Below are 19,439 nucleotides of genomic sequence, written 5' to 3' on the forward strand. Positions count from 1 at the left end.
AACACTGATAATTTTAGAGGTTTGTAATGTGATGTCGTAAATAAACACATTTTTTGCGCTTACATTGCAAACGCTGGCTGAACCCTACGAGATAGATCAAAATAATATACTACAGTATTGTACACATTAAAAAGGTCTACAAAAAAGTCCGGGATTGTATATGTCTATCTCTTAGGGATAACCCACAATAACCATTTTTTATCCTTTACTTTTTATGAGAAATAATGGCTTATTTACAAAATGATTTTAAGCAATACAGCATTAATCATTATCCAATTAAGTACTTTTAAATACATTGTGCATTTAATATAGATTAATACGACCCTTCACAACATGTAATTTAAATGAATATTTTGGAAGATATTAAAGATTTGCGGCGCTACCGGCGAGGGCCCGGTTTGTATTATCTGATGACCAAAAAAAGCTGTGAATGTTGTATATAAAGACATTCTGTAGTATATTTTGTATCAGCATTGCACCCGTGCGAAGCTGGGGCGGGTCGCTAGTAATTAATATAATATCATTATTTATTTATTTCGATTAAAAACTGCAGCGGTTGATTTTATTCAAGATAAAGTTCAAGTTATGATCACTTACTCGGACGTATTGTACTGCTGGTTTCACGTACTGTTTTGCACTAATCTTTTGGTTTAAATATTTAGTGGATGCGTAATTTATTATGGCTGTTATCGTTTCTTCAAGCCTTTCGGGATCAAAAAGCGCGGCTTTGGGGAATTGCTGATTTTTAAGAAAATTGTTAAGGACAAATTCAATCGTTTTAACAAACCTGAAACAATAGCGATAAAAAATAACAATATAAATATATAATGCAATGTTATGTGTTATCTAAATAAAGGTTTACCGTGTTTGAGTTTCTGGATTAGTAAAATACGCTACCAAGGTAGCAATTCTTTTGGTTATCGTTTCAATCCAGTGTCGCCTAAAGGAATGATTTTGTAATAGTTCCATAGTCCTAGCCGTACTGAACTGTCCATTTTTGTCGAGAAAGGCAGTGGCAACTTTTGGGCCCAAAGTCATTTTGGCCAGTTTCTTACCAGTGTCGGAGTTTATGAAGGTAGTGATGAAATTATAAACCTTTTCTAATAATGCTGGGATAAACCAGTTCTTATTACCGTTCTCTCCCCCTTGATCCTCAATATTCATGAGCGACATAGCGGATGTGATTAAGTTGAGGATATTGTTGCTTCCGTCTTTTCCTCCGCCTTGATTCATAAATTTCCCTAGCATCGATAGTATCGACAGCATATCGATTCCCTTGTTTTCCTTTTTCGATCCACCACTTAGAAAACTTTGAGCTAACGTCCCTAATAGTTCTGCATTTAAATTTATTCCCAATTTCTTTTCGGAGTTTTCATCTTTGCCTTTAGATTCCAAGCTTGACTTGATTGCATTTCCGATAACGTTTCCCAAGATCGATGATGTATCGACCCCTTGACCTTCTTTCTGGTTTATTATCGATCCCAATCCTTGTAAAATTTGTTGGGCTGCTGCTTCTTTATTGATCGAACCCAGCAAGGCGTCTCCAATGTTCTTTCCACCTTCCGATTGGATGAAATCGTTTACCACACTTCCCAGATTTTGAACATTTGGATCTTGTAACAAGTCTGAAGCTACTTCAGCGTAAGTCTCTAAATTTCCTTCTTCTATGCTATTCGATTTCACGTCATCATCGGATGACGACGATTGAAATAAAATGGTAAATATGACTAGAAAGTGTAATAAACGCGCCATTTATGATTCTGAAAGGAAAGGGACGTTGTCAAACTCTAATAAACATTTTTAAAGTATTTTAGGAAAAAATATCAAAATATCGATTAATCTACGATACATTTTGTTAAAAATTACAAAACAGTTATTGACCGATTAATAATGGTATGGGTACCAAGAAATAATGCGTCAACGTTTATACACTGTGTGTAGTACAAGCAGTTATTTACATACTTTCTTGCAGTTTGTAATTAGAATTGTCTACTTAATAATTCAATTACTTCGTACGTAGTTTATGGAATAACAGTATTTAACGATAAACGTGTGTTATTTATTGAATTAGTTTCCAACAATTATTAACATGCGGTAATCTTTTATTGTTTTTTTTTTTGTGTATAGATTGAAGTGTTTGTATGATACAAAGTAATTATTATCTGTAGAATGATAAAGACAAAAACTAGCAACTAAAGTTTTACAAGATATATATTGATAATAATTGAAAATTGTTATACAACATCAAGCAAAGTTGTTGAGTATTCGAGTGTGATTTCATAGGAATTAAACTGATAATGATTCTGATCTGTTTTTCCTTATTAGTTTGCCATTTTAAGTTTACTGTCCTTTTAATCTTGCTCTTACTTTTGGCAATAAATATTTAGTTTACAAAGGACTGCGATGCAGTTTGCTTTTTAACTTTTAAGTACTCAATGTACATATCGTTGGACATTGAAGACTGTAGTTTTAATTCACAATAAAAGGAAAATGTTTTTGAAATACCTTAATACTTTTACCATCAAATCCTGTAACTCAAAAGAAAACATTTACCTAACTTTATTTTGTCATCTGTAGTGATATACGCTTGCACCGTAATACAACGATAGCATTTCTTTATTATAAACAGCTACCGTTTGCAATTAAATGAGGACTTAATGAGTTAGTAATTATAACAGTATCAAGGTGCATGACGTATTTTGTCAAAGACAGCACTTACGATTAATCAGATAACACTTACATGTTTTATTGTAGGTAGAATTTTATCGTACGGTTAAAAAGTCCTGTTGTTGAATTAAACGTTCGGGTGAAATTTTCAAAAAAAACCATGAGAGAAATTCTATCACATTTCACTTGCGCGCACAATACTGGTAGCGGCTTCTTGTACAATTTCGTGTGAAATAATGATTTGTAATAACATATAAGCGTGTCAACCGAATAAACAACGGTACTTGATCGTGACGATGGAGAATCCAACGGTGTTTTCTTGGTTACTGAGTACCTTGACTCAGTTACATGGCCTTATATGTTTGTGGAACTGAGTTACTTGGACGAATCGTACTGGTAGAGATGCTCTACCTACACCTACCTGTACCTGCCTGCATCTACCTACCTGTTTATCTCCCGTTCTTAAAACTAATCTTATCAGTGCCAGATTTCAGACACGACATTGAATGGCATTTATTGCCTGCGGACGTGGCTTTTGTATTTGTTTTCGACAAACAACTTCAAGAATCGTGTTCTTCGTATGATTCCTGGCCCACTTGTACCCATCTAAGTGGAATTTTAATGTTTCCAAGTACATTTCATAATTACAGCATTATTTGACCAATTAAAATAGGAAAAATTAAACTTAGCCTTGCTTCTTCCCCTTCTTCGAAGTACCTTTCAATAATCCCTAATTTCTGCTCCAAATATAGAAGAATTATATTTAAATAATAAATACATCAAAATAATTTTCCTGTAGCAGGTTGACACATGATGATATTCTTCTCTTTTTATCAATCTGACTTAGCGTGCTATAGAAACGTAGTTCCTTCATATTTTCTTAAAATACTGCTTTGTTTTTGGAAATTAGTCTTTAATGATACTAAGTAAATCCTTTGTGCTTGTTTAGTGTGGGGATTTAAACTTTTGGAATGTTTTGTTTTTTTTTTTTACATTTATTACCATTAAAGATCATTGAACTTCTGCATAAAACCGTTTTTTATATGAATAACTGTTACATAGGTATCTACTATTTTTTCTAGCATAACAGACTAGAACATTATTTTCTTACTGATCTTGAATGACGATAGTACGATTTACGTTTACTTTAAACGAATCAGTAACTTTACAGGCTAAAAACGGTAGACATTAATTTTGTACTAATAAATCCTTGCAAATTACAAACAAATTGGAATCATTTTGTTATCAGATAGTTTGTAACATCCTTATATTAAAAATAACTACATGCACCTAATAAAGGATTTACTTAAGAGAATATCTTAATTTGTAACAGNTCTTTTCGCAAATCCATTTTATGTCCTGTTACGCTTCAAAATTTTAATGATAAGATACAAGTATGCATATACATAAATTATTGCCTTAATTCGAAGGTATGTTACCTATTGTTTCTCTATTTTTCGTTTTTTTCTCAGTTTTAATACATAAAACGACTTTTTGGGAAGGGTTACTCGCTTGTTCCAGCATTGAATTTCGTAGACTTTCAGCGTTAAACGTGCTGTAAATGCTAATCAAATCATTATTAGATCAATTTATCTATATATACACATAAGATTGAAGTGCCTGTTTGTGTATTATGGAAATAACTACCTTTTTATTAATCCGTATGGTTATTTAATTGCGATTAAAATATAAATGACGAAGCTTCGGGCTAATCTTCGAGAAGACAAAACCGATTTCAGTTAAACTTTACCAACATGAACAGGGGGTTGTCAGGAGTGATCTAGTCTTCATTTCTTTATTTGTTTATCAATAATTACATTTATTATAAACAATTAGAAATAGCTTCACGGCAATTATTCCATTTCAAAAATAGAAAATTATAATTATTATATTGATGGAAAGTTTTGATGCTGATACTTACCATTAGTTGTTTTAAATCCGGATTGTACGTAATTGAATACATGTGTAACAGGAACTTGAATTGTTCTTGTTTTAGTAATTGTGCTGCTGTAGATGTTGCCCTTGTATGCAAGGCAAATCGCCTGTAATAAGTGGGGTTTAATGTATTAAAATTTATTTTTGTGTCTATACTATGGCCACAGTGCAAGGGGCATAACGAAATCCACAGGAATTGTCTTATGATTGATGAAAATCAAATCAGAAATGCCATTTCAACTATAGAAGAACTACGAAATTTTGATACAAAAACATGAACCTGAAATCTTAATTTAACATTTTAAATAAATTGTTTAAAAAGTTATTACAAGTAGGTACTGTGTACTATTTAAACTTAAATTGCTTGTTGGGTATGTTTAAGAACCTAACAATGTCGAACCTTGTGTATAAATCTCGTTATTAAGTCTTTTTTTCGGTGATGGTAACCACAAAGTGTTACCATTCCTTTGACTATTGTTTTTTTTTTCTCTTGCAAGAACGCCGAGTGCTTTCGCTGACTGGTCTTGATGAAGGTCGGCTCTTTAAATTAATCGATTCGTTCGCTAGGTACTTATTACTGAATGAAAAGAGGAGTCTGTAACTAATAATATATATAACGTTTAAGTTATTTAATTCCTGTTAAACGTATTTTCACTTTTATATTATTAGGTAGGTGAGCGAAACGTCGGAGGGTAATTTTTACTTATTTATTTCACGAATGTTACAAAGTAAATTGCAGTTACTTAAATATGAAAATGCGATGGCATAGAGAATCGCTTTTTTGTTAAGACTACGTTAAAGTCTTCTTCTATGAGTGTCAAAAATGGGCTAGAAATTAGGACTATTTTGGTTGAAACCTATTGTGTCAAAATAAAAACAATTGTGATTAGGTTTTCTTTTCTTGATCAGAAGTAATTTGGTGTAAAGTTTTAATGATTATAAGATGCTAATTATTCTCACAATTTTAAAGTGTATTATAGTTTTCATTTTACTACTTTTCCCGCCTTTAATATACTACATAAACGGTGTTTTGAGATGGGTTACTCGCTTGTTCCAGCATTGAATTTCGTAGACTTTCAGCGTTAAACGTGCTGCAAATGCTAATCAATTCATTTATAGATGTTTTTATCTATATATATAAATAAGATTGAAGTGCCTGTTTGTGTATTATGGAAATAACTGCCTTTTTATTAATCCGTATGGTTATTTAATTGCGATTAAAATATAAATGACGAAACTTCGGGCTAATCTTCGAGAAGACAAAACCGATTTCAGTTAAAGTTTACAAACATGAATAGGGTGTTGTCAGGAGTGATCTAGTTTTCATTTCCTTATTTGTTTATCAATAATTACATTTATTATAAACAATTAGAAATAGCTTCACGATGTTGCAGAACAATGCTAGGTGGCCAAAAAAATTAATTCATTAAAAATAATTACAGAAAAATTTATTAAAAAGCGGTTTTTACATTTCAAAAACATTGCAATAAATAAACAATAAGGAAGTTTTTTCTGTTAGAACTCTATGTAATTCTTTATTAAACCTATTATTATAGTGGTGTATATTATAGGTATCGGTCCCTTCAATTACATTATCGATATGTGGAAGCAAGTAAACATTGCACATTTACTATTTTCTTTTCGCATTTTTTCGCAAATCCATTTTATGTCCTGTTACGCTTCAAAATTTTAATGATAAGATATAAGTATGCATGTACATAAAATATAGCCTTAATTTGAAAGTATATTACCTACTATTTCCCTATTTNTGTATTAATGAATTAAATTTGATTACCTGTTATTTTCAGTTGGTTTTGCCAATTCAATACCTTTCGTAGGTTTTGGATTTTTGGACAATTTCTTTATGTTGTTTTTCGTAAGTTATTGGTATTTTTTTCTGTCTTATTTAATTAAAACGAAAACCGTATCTTAGGGTGACTATATAGATTTTTACTTGGGTTCGACATTATGCCTATCCACAATGGCAGCAGCAGCTTTGGGAAACACTTTGTCTGATATCCTGGGAATTGGTTCAGCTTTCTATGTGGAAAGATTAGCCAATAGAATAGGCGTTAATCCTCCGAAACTTTCGCCAATCCAAATGGAAATGCCTTCTTCTAGACATTCGGCTAATCTTGGAAGAGTTTTGGGAGTAACACTGGGATGTATCTTGGGCATGTGTCCCCTTTTTTTTTTCAAGAATTCTAAGGATAAAGAAAACGCAGATGAAACCACTGACCAATCTTAAATAACAAAAAAGGAGAAACCCTTTTCCTAAGCTAAGCTTTACTCAATGAATTTCTTACTGCCTTCTAGAATTAGATAGCATCAATTTTAATAATTTACAAGGTTCAAATAAAAAAGAAGAGCGAAGATACCAATGAAAAAATATGATTTAAGAATCACTTTTCATAATTACTGTCTCCAGTAATATTTTATTAATTGTATAAATTACGATTTAAACTTATTTTAGTGGCCGAAAAAATGAACTCGTATTTTCCCAATTTTAGCAATGTCTTTTTAATTGTGTTATTTATTGATCATGTCTTGATTTTTGTTTGAGGTTCCTATAAGTAAAATTACTAAACACTGCTGTGCAATATCAAATTGATGTAGCTTCAAAATATGTCATATTTCATACCTTATATCTTTTTGATGTTAAATTTTAACGCCAAGTCGTTCAATTACTTAGTACAGTAGGTTAATAACAAAATGTTAGATGCCATACACAAGTACAGTAGACTCTCGGTAGTGTGAACATCGCATAAAGTAAATATCTCTTATTGTGGACTGAGTATAAATTGTGGTAGACTATTGGATGCTGTGAACAACCTAGACATTGGGTTGTAGATATATTTGGTACATCTTTGTCGTATTAACTGGAAAGAGATGTTTTATTCGTGTATTCACTTAAATAGATACATGGGGCATAGTTCTTTATTAATGGCTGTTTCATCAGGTAGAGCTATAAACCTAGTGGACAGAAGAGAGTGACGTTGACATTATCAAAGGCTCTGACGCTAAAATAAATGAATATTTTTGACTTCTTTGGTAACTAACGCATCCGTTGTTGTCTTTTAAGAAGTATGTATGTATTAGTGTTTTATGTTTGTATGTGTGGTTATTTTAGTAATTATGAATCTTTATTACATACTATTTTCGTTTACATGAACAAATTGATGATGTTAATAAGTTTGTTTTTTCTGTTCACACTATCGAGCGTCTATTGTACAGTAATGTTAAATGTGTTACAAAAAAACGTAAATGTATCTGTTTGCAGTTAAATAGGATTTTTAATTAATAATTATTATTGACTTAAATAGTTTACGTAATTTTATGTATTTTAGTGACTGTTTTAGCCACTGTACGAATTACAGAGTAACGAAGGGTACAGTGTCGTGATGTCATCAGTGTAATAAATAATGCACATATATTGTAATTATTGTAACAATACTTCCTATTTAATATTTAATGTGATTCCTAATGAATAATTGTTTCTTTTTGAAACTTAATTTTTGTAAAACGATCAAAAATTAAAGTGTATACAAAAATTAAATGTAAAGCAATAATGAAAAATAAATAAAATTATAATATCTGCACGCATTTTTGTTTTGATAAAATGTTAATTAGCAATTTCCTTGGTACGTGAGATATTTTTTAAACAGTGTTTTCTGGTCATCATCATAAGGTCGTCAGTCCTAAGACTGGTTGGACATGAACCTTCACTCCTTCCTACCCTGAGTTAATCTTCGCATTTCCTTAAAACTAGAACAACTCACATTCTTAACTATTTTCTGGTATTAGCTAATTTTACAAACGTATTTGATTTTGGTATAAATTTTACCAGTATTTTTTTCATCGACTATACATAATCACTGCCACACAATTTTGCATGTAGTGTAGTTTGTGACTAGCAAAATAAAATAGTACCTACAAATACAGTGTCTGTTCATAAACTAACTCATTAACTCATCTAATGTTAATTATATTACATTAAGATTGCTAAATTTTTGATTATATTTTGTTACATAAATATGCCAATAGAAAAAGGAGGTTTAACAGTTGAAAAAGTTTTTAAACTTTATATTTTCGGAATTATACATTAAATGATAATTTTATGAAGTGAAATTTTATCAATGTGGATCATTTTAAGCAAAAATCCCCTCTTGCAAGCTATAATTTCTTTAAATAAGTTAATTAAAAAAGAACTGACGCATCCATTACATAATTCAAAATCATAATCGAAATAAAATAAGAAAGCAACTACTGTAGGATTACATAAACAGTACACATCATATAATTCTCCAAAATAATTAAATCTCAGTTTATTGTTTTACTGTTTACAAGAATTTAACATACATATTCGTAAATTTACCTAATTTTAATTCAATTTACCGCCAAACATTCTAATATTAGCAACCAATGACACCTTAGTTAGCAATGGGATGTTTCATAAATTCATACGCAAGGGAGATGAGCCGAAAAAGTTATCGTGGTCGGGAGTGCGTCTTTTACTTAATTTATAGAATATGATTAAATTACAGCAATTAACTTTCTTGTGAGTAATTAGTTAACTAAAGATTAACGCGCGAGTGTAAGTGCCAATCAACATATGAAAGTCGACTGAAAAAGGTAAACATTCAAATTTATAGTAACATAGGTACTAACTTGTTATAAAAATCTTAAGACTAAGTGGGTATCGTTGTCAATTAAAAAAGCGTATAAGATTCGATACTAATGATAATTTTTTATACTTTCTGTTTATTATTTATGCCCGGCGATATTGTAAAAATGATAACGATACCTAATATTTATTAGGTTATGCGAAGAAAAGGCTGCACCACAAGTCCAACAAACAAAAACAAGGTGAATGAAAGGTCGTTTAGATTGCAAGTGGTTTTTAAGATAATTTTATGTAGCTTCACAGCATTAGGTTTGATTTTAAATTAATATTGTGGTTTATAAAAGAAGATAAAATGTAAATTTTGAAATTTCAATACACGTGGTTGAACGATTGCATTTACGGCTACAATAACAAACAGAACAATTGCCTGATTTTCTAAATGTTCCGGTTATAATATATACTTATACAAAAGACAAAGCATTAAACATTAGTAATTTTAAAACATAAAACCAAATAAACGATTTTTTGAATGATTAAGATTCAAACAATTTCTACATAATAATGTTAAATGTCTATAGCGTATAGGCAACTTAAACTACATTGGTGCATTTAGCATTTCATTCTTAAGAGTAAATCTTTTGTTTTTTCGAAAATAAAAAGATCTGTTTTACGTTAACCCTTTGTTTTTCAAAAAAAAAACAAGATATAATGAAGTATTTTTTCAGTCAAAACTAATTGCTGTTCCTTCAGTTGCCTTTTTAATTAGTGAATCAAGTTTATTTAAAAACTCTTGACTTAGAGCTTCCTTGTAACCTCCGACTTTTCCACCCCTCATAAAACTCCCTTCGAATTGTATTAAGTCAAACTTTTTATTAAATGCAACTACATCTTCGTAGTTTAGAGAAGTGTTGGTTTTCATTTTTTCGAAGCTTAAATGTTCGAGAAACTTCTTCATTTGTTCTTCGTTTGGGATGCTTTTTTTAAGAAAAGTACAAACCGTTTCAACAACTTTTCTTAAATCTCTTTTAAGATCTTCAAATCTTAATATGAGAATGTTTGATTTGTTTCGGTTCTCCCAAAATGAGATAACATTGGTCCAGTATGGTCCGAAAGGAACTAAAAGAATATAATTCTATTTAATTGAAAATGGAATATCAGTAGCCTTTTTTACCTTTTCCTTCTAAAAATAGTTTACAGAATTCTTCTAAACTTCCCGTAAATCCTTCAAGAAGAAGACTATGGTGATAATACGAATTGCAGGTATCTTTTGGGTTTCGGAATACATAAATGATCTAAAATTTTAATACTGATATCAATTTGATTCTTGTTTTTGAAAGTTCGCGTATTTTAATACCTTCGGCTTTTTTATCCCTTCTCGTATTTGTCTAGGTAAAAGAAAGTACGGAAGATGAGTCTTTATAAGACGGGGTCGCTTTAATTCTGCGACATATTTTAACGAGTCAATTTGAAAATCTAGGGGTTGGAATTCTGAATTTTTGATCATGTTGTCTCTGTAGTCAAATAAAAACGAGAAACTGAAAGATAAAAGAACAAAAGTGACAAAATTTATATAAGTTGCTGTTTGTAATATTGATTACTCTAAAAAGGGGAATCTGGATCCTATGTTCTCTTTAGCGCCTTCGTAATCCAGATTGTTGCACAATAGCCACACGATTTCTTGAGTCCATGTGGTACCTGAACGCCAAATTTTATTAATTTGGAAGTATTTTGTAAAAGTGTTAATATTAAAGCAAAAATCGCATTTAAAGTAGCATACATAAAAAATTGAGGGCTGCTTCTTCCGATAACAAGGGAAGTTATACTTTAGAAGTGACTTTTCTGTTAAATAAAAATCGATTAAGTACAAGTATTGCTTACCAGTCTTTGGAAAACTGCAAACCCAAACGTCGTCATCATAAACTTCGAGGTTTTCTATATCCTCCGCTAAATCCTTGTATCTCAAAGGAAGTGTAACACCTTTAACTGAGACGTACCCTTTTCGAAAAGTATTCACCCACTTTTTGTCTAAAATGTCGTCAGAAATTTGCGTGCAGTCTGTTTTAGACATTTTAAAATTAAAATTCAAATGGCCAATAAATTTGCCCTTGTTACCGTTTATATAAGCGATTTAAGAACCTTGATTAGTAAAGTAACAATTTAACTAAGTAATTTTATTAAATGGTAAAAAGTATGTTTCCTAATTTGTTTCGCCTTTTTTTGGCCAAATGTGGACCTTAAACTTGGATAAACTGTTTTTATAAAAGCGCTGATTTACGAGTGGTATGTATTAGGCAGCTTAAATTCTTCGTACAAAAAGTTAATACATTTACAGTACGTATATAGATATTCTATTGTTATCTTAATATTTATTGTAGAAACATATATTTTAAAGCAAATTAATTTTGGATATGTTCATAAATCAATAAATTAACACAATAAAATAAAAAAAAATGTAAGTGTCATTTCCTGAAGCCCCAAATGTGATTTGTAAATTATTATGAAACAGAACATTGAAATTACACATTTCAGAGACAAAAACGACATTATCTGCCATGACCGCCGCGCAGTTGATATTGTTATAACTTAATTGTGCTTTCAGTTGTGTAACCATTTGCGTTTACATTAACAAAAAAGGAAAGAAAATTGCGTAGTTAAATAACAAATAAAACCAATACGTGAAAGGATAATAAATTAAAAATGTGCGAAACCTTCCAATATTAAACTATAGCACCCTCTAAATAACCCTCGGATCCGCTGACAAATTATCTCATAGGGATGATCCTACTTTCAAATACTATTAAAGCTACGATACAAAAAATTATTGCAGGACAAGAAAGGCTTCAACTGAAAAGTAGTAATTTACTATCGAAGGGTTTCGCACCCTGTAATTATTTCGTGGTTCTAATCATAATTTTAATAACTTCTAGAGCTTAGAAACAAAAAAATAATGATGGGACAAAAACAACTTCCCCTGAAAAGTAATAATTCAGTGTTGAGGGGTATAGCACCCGGTGGATAACCCTTACACCCGCTGACAAACTATTTAATAGACATCGTACTCTGTTAAGAGTTCGGATACAAAAAATTATTGTGGGACAAGAACAACTTTCCCTAGAGAATAATAATTTAATATTGGAGGGTTTTGCACCCTGGGAATCACCCTTAGGCCCGCTGACAAACTGTCTTATAGGCATAATACCCTTTTNTTCAATAACTTTTTAACGATTTAGTGAATCGATTTGTAAGTTTTACAGGAGTTTTAGAATTGAATGAGGAACGTTCTTCCAAATTTTTATTTGTCCCGTAGCATTTTGACATACCTCCCAAAAATCCTTAAGAAAATTACAATTTTTTAAAATTTCAATAACTTTTGAACGGTTTAGTGAATAGATTTGTAAGTTTTACAGGAGTTTTAGAATTGAATGAGGAACGTTCTTCCAAATTTTTATTTGTCTCATAGCATTCTGACATACCTCCCAAACATTCTTAAAGAACTGCGTAACAATAGTCCAACATTTACCTTTAGAAGAAAGCACACACAAATTAAAAATCTATCATTTATCAAAGGTTTAAGGGAAATATTTTGGTGTCTTTCAAGGGTTAAGTTAGAGAAAGGTACGTCTCGCATTAGATAAGGAAAGGATGATAAATTAAACGTGTTAATATGCCAATATAACCCGTTGAAATGTTCTGTTTGACACTGCTACCACACGTATGAAGAGCTTTTTTTTAATCTAGATAAGAATAAGTAATCTATGTTATAATTATTTACGTTCTACGCTTAAACTAAGATCGTTAAGTGCCTTCACCAGTTATTGTGTACTCTCACAAACACTAAAGTATTGGATATATTTTTATTATTTCTGTTGTACTGTGTCAATAACGATAAATACTATACATACGTAAATTGTAGTGCGAAAAATAATTAAAAAAAAAAAAGAAATAAAAAACGAAGAAAACGTTGTAGTAATAGTGTTTAATAGACAGACAAGACTATTATTAGTAGGTAAATTGTTGTAGAGTCGAAAGAATAACGATAATAATGATAAAAAAAAATGAAACAACATGTGGGCTGCTACTTTCTACGTATTGTATCTCTGTAATAATGTAATGTATGCATGTTTCAACTCAATAACCCATCTACGTAAACGCTTATTACAATAATGTTGTAGTCTACATATGAAAACTGTCAATTGCAAACACAAATAGTACATAAAAACGTTTCTAATACGTAATAGAGTAGCTCTTCATTAATGTGGTCAAATGTGGGCAATTGTTTTAGATTACTATTGCAGATATGATATCGTATAAGAAACACAAAATTTGCAGGCACACTTTCAACCAGTGCTCTATTATTATTTATTAGGTAATGTAATAATAATAATAATTAATTAATCATTATATGTACAATGATACNTTTTCGCAAATCCATTTTATGTCCTGTTACGCTTCAAAATTTTAATGATAAGATACAAGTATGCATATACATAAATTATTGCCTTAATTCGAAGGTATGTTACCTATTGTTTCTCTATTTTTCGTTTTTTTCTCAGTTTTAATACATAAAACGACTTTTTGGGAAGGGTTACTCGCTTGTTCCAGCATTGAATTTCGTAGACTTTCAGCGTTAAACGTGCTGTAAATGCTAATCAAATCATTATTAGATCAATTTATCTATATATACACATAAGATTGAAGTGCCTGTTTGTGTATTATGGAAATAACTACCTTTTTATTAATCCGTATGGTTATTTAATTGCGATTAAAATATAAATGACGAAGCTTCGGGCTAATCTTCGAGAAGACAAAACCGATTTCAGTTAAACTTTACCAACATGAACAGGGGGTTGTCAGGAGTGATCTAGTCTTCATTTCTTTATTTGTTTATCAATAATTACATTTATTATAAACAATTAGAAATAGCTTCACGATGTTGCAGGTCAATGCTAGGTGGTCAAAAAATGAATTCATTAAAAATAATTACAGAAATTTATTAAAAAGCGGTTTTTACAGTTAAAAAAAAAACTATACAATAAATAAACAATAAGGAAGTTTTTTTCATTGAGAACTCTATTTAATTCATTATTAAACCTATTATAGTGGCGTATATTATAGGTATCGGTCCCTTCAATTACATTTATCGATATGTGGAAGCAACAAAACTTTGCACATTTACTATTTCCTTTTCGCATTTTTACAAACCCATTCCATTCCCTCTTTCACCCCGACGCCTTCCTTAGCAGTGCATGCTTGGATTTGCCAAGCTCTGTTCTTAATAGAAGGAAGCCCTAATGCTTCGGCCAATTCGGACGCTGTCAATGCATCTGTGAGGTCCTGCTTATTGGCATAAACTAATAGCGGGACGTCGTGGAGTTTGTCATCGGATAGAAGCTCGTACAATTCTAAACCTGTTTCTTCTAATCTTTTCTTATCCGCTGAGTCGACAACGTATATCTAAAAGTTCGAGAAATAAAATAGTAAAGGATTTTTAGGATTTTTCTAGGATGGAAAAAGCACTAAAGATAGGTATAATATAATTAATGGCGAAGAGATAGAAACAATAGGAGAATAGAAGGCGCTATGGAAGGCAATAATAATTAGGGTGGTAGGACACCTTTTCAGACGTAGAGGGTTAGTTAGAGGCGTATTAGAAGCAGAAACAGGAGTTAAGAGGGGCAAAGAAAGATAGAGAGCTAGGATATGTATGGTAAAATTCACACCTAATAGTGATTCTATCTTTTTTTTAAAAGTAAAAATACATTTCTTCGCGGATTATGTTTAGTTTCAATTTAATGTAGTTCTTATCAACGAGGTATAACAATGGCAAAGTTAATTGTAAAGTTTTTAGACTTCTTAGTATTTCTTAAGAAGTTTTAAAACATCTGCAAAAGCCATTGAAGCGAATCGTCACAAAAGCAGCACTTTTCAGTTATGATTAGTGAAGAGTAATTATGTGAAGCGTTAATTACTGCTTTTAATAGGATTTAGGCATTGATGCGCCATCTGCTAAAGGCTAAGATAAACCAACAGCTCGATATTACAGCTTTACTTTGAGCTTTTTCAATAATAAAGCTTGACAAAGCGGTTTACAGTATCGCAATTCGTTCGGGAAAAACTCTTACTAAGACGTCGGTGTTTTCGAAGTAATTTTTCCAGTAAGGTCGGATTTTTTTGTGTCCTCCAATGTCCCACACGTTAAGTTTAAAACCGTCAGATGTCACACTTTTTATATTAAAACCAGCGGTTGGCGTCACGTGATTGATATCTTCAGAAGACAGAATTTTCAGGATCGTTGTTTTTCCTGCGTTATCTAGGCCTAGCAGCAGCAGCCTGAGCTCCTTATCAGGCGAAGACCTAAGCCTTTTCAATATCGACAACAGTCCCTAAAACGAAAGTTTCATTTCAAGTGGTTGGCAACATTAGGTATTAACCCATTTTTATATTCGTGACTGACAAAAACAGTGAAGTGAAATTGTGACAGTTGTTATTGGCAAGATGAGCGTCGAGGAGGTCAACGATTTTTGTGCAATTTCTCTAAGCGGCTTGGTCTTGTCTAGAATTATCAATTTTCAAAACTTACCATTTTCTATAAATTAATATTGTCGCGTTAAATCTTTCGAGGCACATAAACACAAGCAATAACCTTTTGTTCTGTCTTGTTTGTAAAGATTTGAAAGTAGTAAGTTCCATATCATAGTAACAAGAAAATCAATAGGTGCACAATGCGCGTATTGTACAGTGGCTTCAATATGTACGGACAAATAATTCATGAAGCAGAATGTGTCGTTAAAACCATTAAAGAGTTTGAATATGCGGAAGTTGGAGACCTTGAACTCGCCTATTCCTATTTATTAATTAAAACAAACAGCGACAGTTTTGAAGTCCACGGTGCCATTAGTAGCACCGACGAAAAAACGACCCGAACGCTCGACTTTCCCGAAATAAAAAAAGATACAGTTCAATTCTCTTGTTGCCACAAATGGTGTCTTTTTCTAACCAAATCGGGGGAAATTTTCAAATGGGAAATAGCAAATCCGGATAAAGTAGGCCTGTTGCCATCTTTAGTATCTTCCGATGATGATGATGATAAGGTCAGCAAGATCCGTTGTGGATCGCACATCACTGTCGCCAGTTCTTTTAAAGGAAAAATATTTAACGTTCCAAACCTTTTAGAACATAGAATTCCAAATTTAAAAGATTTTTGCGTAGGTAATGAACATTGTATTCTTTTGGATACAACGGGGAATGTGTACAGTTTTGGGAGAGGAAGGTGGGTATCAAATAAAAAAAAGAAGAATATGATAGCTACCTCCATACATATTAGATAACCCATTAAAACACAGTTTTTTTTTTATATTTTAACTGATAATAAGCTTGATTAACATATATTATCAAGTAACTCTTCTTCTTAAGAACTGCTAAAAAGAAAACGGTGTCATACTGAAGCAATTAACAGTAAACAACCAAAGCATGGCATTGCCATCACTGGAATTCAAAAGTATCTGCCCAAATAAAAGTTTTAAGCTTGTCAGCGGTTCCACATGCTTCTAACGGGTTTCGGTCAACGACCTGTGTTTTTATTTTATTTTTTTTCATTTTCATCCACTGACAGACTGAACTTACTGTTACAGATTAAGGGAAATAGTACACACGAAATTTCTTTTAGTTCAAAAAATATTTAACACAAAAACACATAGGTACGCTGCCTTCTTATCTAGGTGTATCGATATCAATAAGTTAATCGTTACGTTTTTATTTCGAATTTTAATGAAAACATTAAAACGCTTGTTATATGTGTTATCAATGAGGAAAGAGGAGTCCACAACACGAATAAAATTGTTCAGGTTCAAACGTTCAAAGGTCATATTAGTTTAGTCGTTTTTTACTCCGGTAGAGATCTTTGTGTTTGTTTAAAACTTCACTAGATTACATAAGTACACAGGAACATGTTTATATGTATAGTTTGTTCTTGTTAATATAATAAGCGAAAATCAGCGTAACGGATTGGATTCGTGATCTACAACTCGGATTGCTTGAAGGCTGAGGTTAGTGTAACGGTCCAGAAAATCGCAATAGGAATAAGTACACAGTTTTCGGTTTTATTTTCGGCCACGTTATGTTTGACATCGTTAAGAATAATCCTTATCACCAATTAATAGTTCGTAATTCATATTAATTTATTTACTATTGTAAAATTGTTTAGGAATTTGAGATTTCTAACGATTTACTGGTCTATTGTTCCTCGAACTACGTTTAAAAAAGTTTATTTATTAGGATTATTCATCAGGGGCGTAGTTAATACGTAATAATAGTAGATACGAAAAAGATACATTGATGGAAAAATAAACGAAGCAATAATAAATGATTTTGTTGTACTGATCATATTTCAATTTACTTATTATTTGTTTATGGTAAGCATTGTTAATTTTCTGAATTGGTCCAAAGTTGAACAATTGTTAAACATCCTCCGTATGCCATTGTTTCTTTTGTTGCCATTCGGTTTATTGCGATAAGTTTCTGGAACTGATTATTCATATTTTAGAAATAATGGAAATTTTGTTTTTAAGAAAAGGTAACAGATAAATAAATTCGAGAACGCCCCTTTACAATATGATATAATGAACCCTTTTCTATTAGATACTGANTGTGGTGTTTTTTGATTATTCACCCATTTCTGTTTTCTGTGGTTCATTGAAAAAAGATATGCTTTAATAATACATACAAATATACAACTATCATGCATATCATTCTTGACTGAAAGCTTGAAATTTTTGAAAATAAAATTAAAAACGTTACCATCAATGACATTAATAACAAAAGATAAAATAGTAACAAGAGATCTTAATAGACAATTGTTTGATTAATAAATATCATTATTATTGAGCATCGCATTTATTAATAAAAAAAGGATATGGTGTTCTAGTCGAGGCCAGTTAGGTCATGGTAATTTGAATGACGAATCAGAACCAAAATTGGTGGAAGCTTTGGCAGGAATAAAAATAATTTCTGTGGCTTCCGGTGGATGGCATTCTTGCGCCCTTAGTGCCGATGGTGACCTATATATTTGGGGTTGGAACAGCAACGGTCAACTGGGTTTAGCTTCAAAAGATTCCCATTCAGCGGCTACGGAAGCGGTCTCTGTAATGGCCACGCCACATCCGGTTGAGCTTTTCGGAAATCAAGTCGATTCTAACGTGGTACAAATGGCCTGTGGAAGCAGGCACACAATAGCATTGTTAGGTTAGTTAGAAAAGACAATTGCCGGCTGTTAATGCAGGGCGAATCTTCTCTCTTGAATTTTTCCTTGATTTTCTTCAAAAAAATTATCGAAATCTTTTATTAGTCTATCAGGTCATAGAGTGCGTAAGTTGTTTATTATTTAAATGCTAAAAATTAGCTCTTTCTCCCAACAGAATTTTGAAAATGAGATATTTTGACGTTTTCTATATTGTGTGTCGCTTTTTGTCTAAATTTTGACACCCTGTATGATTGTTGTTACATTGTTTTTAGTACTGTTTGTCTACTTTTGAACTGATAATAAATATATACTGTGTGTTTTCTTTCCAACGTAACGAATCCCCAAACTAAACAAAACTGAATTAAATTGAATTCTATCTGAAAGAATTGGCGCCTATTTTTTTTTTCATTTTCCTTATTTGTTTGTTTTCTTTTAAGATAACAATGAATTGTATGGCTGTGGATGGAATAAGTACAATCAACTTGGAATTTCGTCTCCGGCCACTGAAAACATTCATAAAATGACAAAAATAATTGATTTAAACCGTCGTAGTAGCAAAATGCAGTTGAAATGTGGTCCTTGGGCAACTGCAGTGTTATTGTTCTTAGAATAAGTTCTTTTTCAATTATTTGTTATGAACAGATATTATGTAATAATAATGTATAGGTAATATAGTATTTTTCAGCTATTTTTTTTTAAACTTCCGAAAAAATTCTATGGGAAAAGGTCCCTGTAAAATCCTATATTTAATTAATCTCTATTAAAATTTAGTTGGTATATACTATTACATAATATACATATATAAAGGCGAATTAGGAATCAAACATATTAAGGATATTCGTACAAATACTTTTAGCCATATTTTCGATAAATTATAAAGCTTGACGTTTGATGTGTATGACGTGAGATAGCTCAAGATGAAAAAATCACTACTGACAAAAATCAACGAGCTTTCAATAAAAAGAAATCACTTTT

At 31.4% G+C, this 19,439-nt stretch overlaps 4 protein-coding genes across 5 annotated transcripts in view; 1 reads left to right on the plus strand and 3 right to left on the minus strand.

Moving 5' to 3' along the window:
• The window catches only part of LOC108739978, a 7,521-nt gene extending 4,412 nt beyond the window's left edge, over window positions 1-3,109 (minus strand). The window contains exons 1-3 of the mRNA XM_018474117.2: window positions 2,741-3,109; window positions 863-1,760; window positions 598-787 (exon numbers count right to left, since the gene is read on the minus strand). Of these exons, the coding sequence (XP_018329619.1) occupies window positions 598-787; window positions 863-1,752 (1,080 nt within the window). The 5' untranslated portion in view covers window positions 1,753-1,760; window positions 2,741-3,109. The remainder of the gene's footprint in view (window positions 1-597; window positions 788-862; window positions 1,761-2,740) is intronic.
• Window positions 3,110-9,371: 6,262 nt separating this feature from the next.
• LOC108734211 (amine sulfotransferase) lies at window positions 9,372-11,294 on the minus strand. Its single transcript, XM_018465659.1, has 5 exons — window positions 11,105-11,294; window positions 10,825-10,921; window positions 10,581-10,761; window positions 10,398-10,518; window positions 9,372-10,342 (listed from the first exon to the last, which is right to left on the minus strand). Exons 1-5 carry the CDS (start codon window positions 11,292-11,294, stop codon window positions 9,948-9,950), a joined length of 984 nt encoding a protein of 327 aa, XP_018321161.1. The 3' UTR covers window positions 9,372-9,947.
• Window positions 11,295-14,268: 2,974 nt separating this feature from the next.
• LOC108734210 (ADP-ribosylation factor-like protein 3) lies at window positions 14,269-15,897 on the minus strand. Its single transcript, XM_018465658.2, has 3 exons — window positions 15,807-15,897; window positions 15,349-15,609; window positions 14,269-14,680 (listed from the first exon to the last, which is right to left on the minus strand). The coding sequence occupies exons 1-3, from the start codon at window positions 15,807-15,809 to the stop codon at window positions 14,402-14,404; spliced, it is 543 nt and encodes a 180-aa protein (XP_018321160.1). The 5' UTR covers window positions 15,810-15,897; the 3' UTR covers window positions 14,269-14,401.
• LOC108734209 (probable E3 ubiquitin-protein ligase HERC3) lies at window positions 15,516-19,152 on the plus strand. 2 transcript variants are annotated; one of them, XM_018465654.1, is made up of 3 exons: window positions 15,516-16,496; window positions 18,135-18,466; window positions 18,902-19,152. In XM_018465654.1, exons 1-3 carry the CDS (start codon window positions 15,949-15,951, stop codon window positions 19,075-19,077), a joined length of 1,056 nt encoding a protein of 351 aa, XP_018321156.1. In that variant the 5' UTR covers window positions 15,516-15,948; the 3' UTR covers window positions 19,078-19,152. The 2 variants fall into 2 exon arrangements, with proteins under 2 accessions (XP_018321156.1, XP_018321159.1); XM_018465657.1 differs by having other exon boundaries at window positions 18,150-18,466.
• Window positions 19,153-19,439: the final 287 nt, after the last annotated feature.

This window comes from Agrilus planipennis, unplaced genomic scaffold (genome assembly GCF_000699045.2).
Source record: "Agrilus planipennis isolate EAB-ADULT unplaced genomic scaffold, Apla_2.0 scaffold7, whole genome shotgun sequence".
In the NCBI taxonomy this organism is placed as follows: Eukaryota; Metazoa; Arthropoda; class Insecta; order Coleoptera; family Buprestidae; genus Agrilus; species Agrilus planipennis.